At 43.2% G+C, this 9,557-nt stretch overlaps 1 protein-coding gene across 1 annotated transcript; it reads left to right on the top strand.

The window, feature by feature from the left end:
* Positions 1 to 6,053: 6,053 nt before the first annotated feature.
* six1a (SIX homeobox 1a) lies at positions 6,054 to 8,513 on the top strand. The gene is made up of 2 exons (XM_031758182.2): positions 6,054 to 6,921; positions 7,799 to 8,513. The coding sequence occupies exons 1-2, from the start codon at positions 6,362 to 6,364 to the stop codon at positions 8,091 to 8,093; spliced, it is 855 nt and encodes a 284-aa protein (XP_031614042.1). The 5' UTR covers positions 6,054 to 6,361; the 3' UTR covers positions 8,094 to 8,513.
* The last annotated feature ends 1,044 nt before the right edge of the window (positions 8,514 to 9,557 follow it).

The raw sequence follows: 9,557 nt of genomic DNA on the forward strand, positions 1-9,557 counted from the left end.
TATGATCTAGCTGATGACCTAAATAAACAGAGGCTGTTTGTCTGTGCTCACTGTTGAGTCACAGAGAGGGGGAGAAGAAAAATAGCAGGGACTATCGGGAAAGGGAGAGAGAGGCAGGCAACCTGGATAAAGTTACCTGTGCACAGGTGACCTCGTTGCCATGGGCAGTGGATTAGCTGATTGTTAGGTATCAGGTAGCTCCTCCTGTAATATTGAAGAGGGTGAAAACAGCTTTGTTGGAGCCCAGAACAATATCCCATTTGCAGCAGGAGCCCATAGTCTGTGGATCTCACGGGGAGGGGAGAGGAGGGTGGAGAGGGGGAACAGAAAACTCCAAATTCCACCTTTGTGTATTGTGCCTATGAATTCAGCAGAAAAGGAAAATAAGCGCTGCCACAAAGACGGCGTGTTTGGATTTCTGCAGCAGAATGTTTAAAGATTTCATAAATAAAATGCTTTTTTATGAGCAAAAATGAAGCAAAAAAACCGCAGGACATCCCCAACGCCTAACTAAACAGTGCAGTGGATCATTTTGTCCACAATTTCAAACACGCAACGTGAAACATACTCAGGCGAGCAGTTAAAAAGGAGGGAACTCCCCCAGAACTCTGGCCTTATTAAAAACACTGACCTCTGATCTTTCAGATGGTTTCAAAGCTGACATTTAATGCGGCGCAGCAGACTGCAAGCCATATGTAACATGACCTGGGGAGCACGGTACTCCGCTGCTCCACGTCCCACTAATGAGAGGGCAGGGGTCAGCGGGTACCAGCCTGCTCGTACAGACCCACCATACAGGCCGAGCCCCGGTCCTGGCACAAACAGTCTGCTGGCTCCAGCCGGGCTGTGGAAAGTATGTGGCAGTGTTTGAACTATGGAGGGGAAATAATGACCTTGTAGAGTTTTCTTTTACCTCCTAAGTTGTTGTTTGGCAGAGTGTGAGGTATGCACACATGTCTGCTGCATCACCCAGTGTGGCAAGAGATGGGGTGGAGGGGGTGGGGTGGGATGCAAACAGCATGATTCACTGCTTTGTTCTGGAGCACAAGGACAGAAAACATAACTCATGAGGACAGCTTTAAGTGTGCATGTGTGAGTCTGAGTGTTTGTGTGATGCACTCACATTCTCTCTCTCTCTCTCTCTCTCTCTTTCACACACGCACACACACTCAGGGGCAGCAGCTGGGAGGCAGCATCAAGTGCACACCACAGTGGTCAAAGGTATTTCCCAAAGAGAAAAAACACCACTTTGTAACAGGAGCTGCGCACATGAGGACTGAAGTGACCAATGAAGACCATAAGGCGCACCCGCACACCTGCCACACAACTGCGCGACTCCTAATACGCAAATACCAGCTCGTCCTCCATCCTCTCAGGGTTTTACATTTGGACTCGGATGCGAAGTATTGTCATGGCGCCCCCTCCCTGCCAGAAGGCACACATGGCTCCCCGGCACATCACGTTGAAATTGTTCCCTTTTTAAATTTTTTCGTTTTGTTTGTTTATTTATGGATTTGTCTGCCCGCCTCGTTTGTTTATCCATCCAAGAAAAGAGTTTCTCTAAAACAAATGTGCTCCTCCACATGCCCGGAGCGTGTTTACCGAGCAGAGCGCAGTAAAAGCCAAGGCCGTAATTGCATATTTGTGGAGGTGGTCCTCTGAGGAAATGCGTAATGATTTTGATGAGGGGGGGCGGGTGGGTGAGTGGTGATGGTGGCAGTGGTGGAGGGGGTCTAACCCCAGTACACTTGTACCAGGTCTAATTTTCCAACATGACAGGAAACTCTGTTAAGCTGATAATTGCAGCTCCAATTTCATTTAACTCACTCATGTCAACAGTTGTGTTTTGTTTTGAGAGAAGGAGCTGCCTTTTTTTTAACTGCCATCCACATCACCGGATAAACCTCTTTTACTCCTAATCGAAGTCACATTTAGAGCATCTTGAATGAGCAAATCTCCGACGCAACGAAAGGATTTACTTATATTTATTAATCTGTCGCTATATGTAGAGTCAGTCATACGTGAGCTGCCATATGACACATTTTGTGATATTCATCCCGAAACTCAGAAATGCCAGGCTTGAAATGCGTTGTTGATTTGGGATTCCCCCCCTTTAAATAAATAAATGATTCATGTTAAATACATGTTGGTGGAGTGACACTTTCCTTTAAGGGGAAAAAGCCCCACAATGCTCAAACACCATGGAGACTAAATCTGACATTTTTCACTCAATTTAAACAGCATCGGCTTTGTTCCAGTCCATACAGCTGAAATAGCACTTTGGATTTAGACAGAGTGAAAACCATCTGTTCAGTGAGCCAGTGCTCGTTTCAATTTTCCTCTATATTTGAGAAAAAAAAATTAACCCTACAATAGGAAACTTACCCCCCCCCCCGGCCCCATCTCTTTTGTCTTTTTGACGATGACATTTTTATGAAGTGTTTTCACTGTTTTGAGTTGTCGCGCACTGGAATTGAGTAAAAGTGCGACATTTCACGTATTTTTTAAAATCAATATTGCACAAAATGCTCTGATGTATGCTGCTGTGAAAAAGGTTAATTAGTCCAAATAAGGAGTTGGAAGAGCATAATTCAGAGAGCTCAGATCAACGGCCCCTTTTACGCATAAACCCCAGATTAATGAGAGAAGGGGGGAGAAGGGGAAAAAAAGTTGATTTAAATTTTTTCTGTGAAATCGGTGCTGGATTTCAGCAGCACACAGGGAGGGAGACGGGGTTTATAAGTTAATAAAGGACGAATGAGACAGCGTGGGGAGAAAAAGGGAAAAAAAGTACAGAATGAGGAATCCCTATTAGAATCCCTAATCTCTATTAGAGATTGAAAATGTGACGTCATTGAGGGGTAAAACCGCAAAGGATTGTGGGAACCCAAGGCAAGAGGTACTAGCGCACGCAGGCTTTCAATTGAAATAAGTTACACAGCGATAAAAAGAAACAAAAAATGCCAAGAACCTGTTGTATTATTAACTGCACAAGCCGGGCGAACGACAGCCGCGTGAAGTCGACGGGAAATGCGTTTGGTTTTATCGGATTCATCAGATTTTTGTCTCAGTGATTGCCCAGTACGATTACAGCATACAATATTATTATCACTGCTACATTTCTGTAATGCATACCATATATTCTTTGCACTACTAATTAATTACCGTGAGCTAAAAGGTCCTATTTATAAACGGTTCACGAATGTGTATTTATGAAGACGATTTGTGAGACAGGTAAACTTACCGTTGTGCGTACGATGGTCTTGTGCTCAACACGGTGCATTTCTAGGTCCTGTACCCTTCCGTCCGTGAACTGCACCTGGGCCTGTTGCAGTGACCTGAAGTTACTAAAAACGTCATGAGTGTATGCACTCACTCCAAGAACCATGTAATTATAAATCTGAGCGTGGTTAAAGTTGGGCAGCACGCTGATGTCTTTTGTCCAGTCTGTGTGCTCGTAAGGGTCTAACCCTTCACTCCTTTGATTTTTTCAAGTACCTTTTCTTTGCCTTTTCCTCGAGTCTGTCTTTGTACGGACCGGCATTGTTCTCCTTCGTTTTGTACATTATTTTTTGGTGAGAAAAGAAAAAGCAAGACGGTATTGGAACGTGAGAAAAAACGTTTTGCGGTGCTGCAAATGCTTGCATTTGATGCGGTAATTTAAATGTCCTGCCTTCACCTCCCGGCATGCAATGCGCGAAAGTCACGTGGTCTGTCAATCTCTATAGGCCTAACGACTGATAGCCTACCCGAGTACTGCATTAACTCCTTGTCGGGGTATGAGCAGACCAGCACTGGCCGTGGCAGAGGGGGAGAGTCCACATCTTGAAATAATCTCGCCCCCCGGGCTGCTCGGGTTAAAGGAGGAGGCGCGGCGCAATGTGGTAGAAATATTAGAGAAACCCGAGAGCCGCTCATCAGACAGCTCATTTACTGAAGCACTGAGGGTTTTACACAGCCCGAGTGCTGCTTACACCCCAGCCTAGTCCCGTGTCCACCTACTTCAGAGGGGTTTTTTTTGTTTGTTTTTTTGCATAGGGTATCCGCTTTTACTCTTGTTCCACATTATAAATCCCACAGCATTAGTTACATTTGAATCAGATTGAGGTTTTAGGCTTTTAACTGTGCGTGTGTGAGAAAAAGTGGACATTTGAATGTTTTCTATTTTTTTAAACAATAATGTATAGGGATATTTCTTTCAGTAGCTATAATTTGAGAATGGTGAGACAGCGGTCCTTCAAGAGGAAAGTACTTCAAATTAATGAATACACGCAAAACAATTCGTTTCAAATGTCATAAATTATTTGTTTTTCTGCAGTGTTTCCATTTAATATAGAACACAAATTAAATTCTCGTCTTTATGACCTCGAAAATGAGATGCTGCATTTCAAGGGCCTGTCCTTTCAGCGAGTTCAAATAGCAGCATAGCCAGCACTGAAGCGATCACGTGGATGTTTATCCCGCAGTTTTGAATTCATTTTCTGTTTTTATTATTTAATAGCCTGGACATTCGCCCATATTTCCGAATATTGAGACGTTTTGTTTTTCACACGTTTGCCCGTAAAATCTTACAGCGTGATTTACAGCCTTGGTCCAGAGTGAAAGTCTTTAGAAGTGCATTTTGCTGAGTATGACAGCACTAAAACGAGTTCAAAGCATTAAATCTTTATCACAAAAAAAATATGCCTTAGCGAGATCTAAGGTCTTCAAAAACAAAAACGTTTTCTGTGAAATTGTTTTTGGTTAAATTTTCTATATATTATAATTCAATCCCGCCCCATATAACATATTGAAAGGGGGGTTTAAGTTTCAGACTCTGGTGTAGATAAAGAAATGTGATCTATATAGCTCAAACCAACAACTGCACCACCGAGGACCAGTGTCGCAGTGAACTCATTTACTAATGGATTGGTTTAGAGTTTCACCCCGCAGAAAACACTGGAGCCAGTGCGGTGCCCGTCTAATCCTTGAAATATAAATGTATAGGCTGCAGACTGAAGGGGTCTCTCCAGAAACCCCGTGATGATGCAGAAAGGAGAATGAAGCAAAAGAGTGGCATCTTTTATTTATTTGTCCAGATTGGCTATAATATTAATATTAAGATTCACGTGGATCAGCAAAATGTTTGTCACCAGCAGGATGGATTTTATTTTATTTTATTTCAGTTTTATAAAGTGTGTATTAAGTGTTTATGTATTATTATTAGTTGTGAGGATGTTAGGCAAATTGCAAAGGTCCACTATGATATTTTAACAACCTCTCTCTCTTTCCCTCTTACTCACACACACACACACACACACACACACACACACACACACACACACCCTTAAGTGGCTGTTTTCCTACTGGTGGTCTATGGGCCATAACACGTTTGGCAGGTAGTGTTGGTTCCTCGTATAAAAGAAGTTCGTAATGGCGCGTAATGGACCCAGCTATCATAGGAACTTATTAAATTATATCACCTCATAAAATAAACAGCTTTTGTTAATTAATAGGCTATCAAAGGTGAGGGTGAAGCAAAAATGTCCAGCCTGCATGTAATTATGGTGGTCCACAACACATAGTGATGGTAAATAAAAAAAAGAAAAAGAAAAAAAAAGAAAAAGAAAAAAGAAAACTTGGGATTGGTTAAAACAACATAAATTTCAGAAAAAAATCTTCTGGGTTTCTACCTAAAACTATTTGTTTATAAAAGCAGACTACAATCTCTGTTTTAATCGAGCATAAACCTGTCTTCAAAAACCAAAAGCTCTGTGTTTTTGTGGGTTCACCCTCCACTGACTATGATTACTGATAACGTGTGGAGGGAGAGCATTCTGTGGTTTTGTTTTTTGTCCCACGCGGGAAGGTCTGCCGTCCATAGTCACCGTTTAAAGAAGATGTAGCCTCCATTCAGAACACGTTAATGCGACTTTTAAGAGGTCTGTAATAATTGATTAGTGTTTAGGTGCTGCTCTGCTCCCTCGGATGAAGCGGGAGAGGGACTGTGGGGGCGGGAGGTGGGAGCGCTCCTATTTCAGCCCCTGACGCACTGCCTCTGGGGAGGAAACGGAGCTGCAAACTCAGTCCTGCTCTGCTGTACAGGGTGCAGGGCAGAAGGAGAGCCAATCACCGAAACGCAGAGGCTCCCTTTAAGCCTGACATATCTCCAACAGGAACAAATTGTCCCAACAATCAACATCCCAATCTGCTGCGCGCATCAGGGGCTGGAGTGGAGTGGATAGCTTCTAGGCCCGTGCAGCGCGGTCGGATTGCGCTGGATTGCACCGCGACGACTCACAATTAAACAAATATAAATAAAGCCAACGACAGCTACCGCTTCTTTTTGGATAACAGCGCAGAGGACTGAGCCTCGGACATCATGTCTATATTACCGTCCTTCGGGTTTACACAGGAGCAAGTGGCGTGCGTTTGCGAGGTGCTGCAGCAGGGTGGAAACCTGGAGAGGCTCGGCCGCTTCCTGTGGTCGCTGCCCGCTTGTGATCACCTCCACAAGAACGAGAGCGTCCTCAAAGCCAAGGCGGTGGTGGCCTTCCATCGGGGGAACTTCAGAGAGCTTTATAAGATCCTGGAGAGCCACCAGTTTTCCCCGCACAACCACCCGAAGCTGCAGCAGCTCTGGCTCAAGGCGCACTACGTGGAGGCGGAGAAGCTGCGGGGCCGGCCGCTCGGAGCTGTAGGGAAGTACCGGGTACGGAGGAAATTCCCGCTGCCCCGCACGATATGGGACGGCGAGGAGACCAGCTACTGCTTTAAGGAGAAATCCAGGGGGGTGCTGAGAGAGTGGTACACGCACAACCCATACCCGTCCCCGCGGGAAAAGAGGGAGCTGGCCGAGGCCACAGGACTGACCACCACGCAGGTCAGCAACTGGTTCAAAAACAGACGGCAGAGAGACAGAGCCGCAGAGGCGAAGGAGAGGTACGTGAAACTGTCACAGCCTCGCTGCTGTCTCACTTTACGGCAGAATGTGTTTAGATTTTTAAAAAAAAAACATGTTTCAAGAGCAAATTATTCTTTGATAAAAATGCTTTTGTAAGTAAGTGGCTTCAAGCAGCGAGAATATAAATGAATCGGTGACAGCGCTCTGACACCGTGGCCCTGAAGTAATCCTGAAGTAAAGAGAAAAATATAAATCCTTCTCATGCGAAACACCTCATTCAAATAGTCCATGCACTGAGTATTTTAGGACGTGTTCACGTTTCCACATCAGATCTGTCCTGATAACAGTGAAGGTGTTAAACAGCAGCGAGATGTTGTCAAATGCTGAACTCACTTCAAAAACGCCTGACTTGTCTCGACTCGAATTGTAATCCAAAACAATTTGAAGTCCATCAACGTGACTTCTTTTTTTATTTCTTTCTTTTTTCTTTTCTTTAAAAAAAAAAAAAAAAAAAATCATGATAAAATAATATGGACACTTTTTTTGAGACACATGGAAATTTGAAATATGTTAGGCTGTGAGGTTAAATTAGGTTACATGGGGATATAAATGCATCTAACACACGACTTTTACTTTAAACAAACACATCAGCAAATGTAGACAATATAAGGTAAAATTAAAATTCAGGAAAACAATAAGAAGACGAATAATAATAATATATATATTTTTTTTATCATTTCTCTCTCACAAAGGACAATTTTCGTTGTTAGCAAAAACGCTGCAGTTTGTGCGCAATATCCATCCACGTTTACAATCTAATAAGGACGTTTCCTCAAGGCCCGCCTCGCTGATCTAATGTCATCTACTAAACTGAGAGCATTTTTCTCTAAATTTCCCCGTTGTTGTCATTTCCAGGGAGAACAGCGAAAACAACAACGCAGGCGGCAACAAACAGAACCAGCTGTCCCCTCTAGACGGAGGAAAGTCTCTCATGTCCAGCTCGGAGGACGAGTTTTCTCCACCTCAGAGCCCCGACCAGAACTCAGCGCTTTTGCTTCAGGGCAACATGAGCCACCCCGGGGCCTCCGCTTACCCCATGTCCGGACTGGGGGCCCCACAGCCGGTGCACGGCATGCACGGACACCCACACCAACTGCAGGACTCCTTGTTGGGACCTCTAACCTCCAGTCTTGTGGATTTGGGCTCTTAAAGAGGCTGCCAGACGATCAGATTTGACAAAAGAAAACAGGAAAAAAAAAGAAGAAAAAGACTGATAAGTGTATCAGATTAAATACATGTATGAAATAACACTATAGTAGCCTATCTTATAATATAGACTGACTTGTCTGTCGTTAAATTTGGTTAGAACTAAATTCCTTAAGGCGCTTAACCCATATACCCCCTCCACGACAGGAGCTTTTCTGATCTCCTGCACATGGAAACACACAAACAGGACCTTTCTGAAACTCTTAACGAAACACTTAACTGGACTGCCCGTTTGCTTAATTTATGATATTTTGTTAAAGATAACAAACAAAAAAATTATAGCGACCTCCTGCTATGGAAACTAAGAGGTAACGTTTTCATTAGAGTCATGGTAATTAGTTTCCAATAAAACAAAACTAATTCATTTGTCTCTGTGTTATTTGTGTATTTAGCGAGGGAAAAAAAGAGGGGGAAAAGCTGGTACTGGCTTTTATAAATCCAAGCAAACCAAAGGAAGCACGCCATTAATAAGACAGATTTTTATTATTTATCTTTTTTTTTGGACTTGAATGAGCCCGTCCTCTAACAACTGCACAACAACTAAACAAATCTCCAAATCTGCACTGCTGGGATATGAATCGGAAATTATTATAAGTCGCCTTTTTTCCCCTTCCAGCACGGATGAAATCCTGTTCTACGGGTTCTTAGTTTTTCAACAATAAACCGAGAGTCATGACGGGAAATTTAATTCAACACTAATGTGAGTCAACATCAGCAGCTGTCCGTCACGAGGCTGTTGTGTATACGCAGGAACCAGCTTTGACTCCTTTGAGAATCGCCTCTGCTCCATCATAAATGTTTGGCTACAGGAGGAAAGGGTTTTTTCTTCCTTCTTTTTTTTTTGCGTTTTTTTTTTTTTTTTTTTTTTTTAGCCCAGTTGCTGCGGATCATTGGCTTTTTGTTGCCGTGTTTTCTTTGCTCTCTCTGAGAGTTTGCTCTGTCGGTTCCGGGCCATGAGAAAGTGCCACCATTCAACCTTTACCAGCCCCAATTTTTTCAGAAAAAATATGAGCAAACATCCCATATGCGAAAAAAAATAGCTTAAAGTTTAGTGACTTATGGCATCCAAAAGAAAACAAAACCAAATACATGGACTTTAGCATTAAGCAAACAGCTGTAACCACTGAAAACAATCAGAGCATTAACAGACACACCTACTCTTACAGAGGTCAACAGAAGTAATAATAATAATAATAATAATAATAATAATAATAATAATAATAATAATAACAATAATAATAATGATAAGGTGGTCTGAGAGCAGGAATCTGGTAAGGACAGCTCTCTTGTCCCCCACCCCCCCTCAGTGCTCTCTCTGGGCTCATGTCAGGGTAAATTGTTTTGAGCAGAGAGCACCGAGGATTTCCTGAGCATAATCTGAAACAGTCGCCGCTTGCATTACTGCCTG

This window comes from Oreochromis aureus, linkage group 19 (assembly GCF_013358895.1).
Source record: "Oreochromis aureus strain Israel breed Guangdong linkage group 19, ZZ_aureus, whole genome shotgun sequence".
Classification (NCBI taxonomy): domain Eukaryota; kingdom Metazoa; phylum Chordata; class Actinopteri; order Cichliformes; family Cichlidae; genus Oreochromis; species Oreochromis aureus.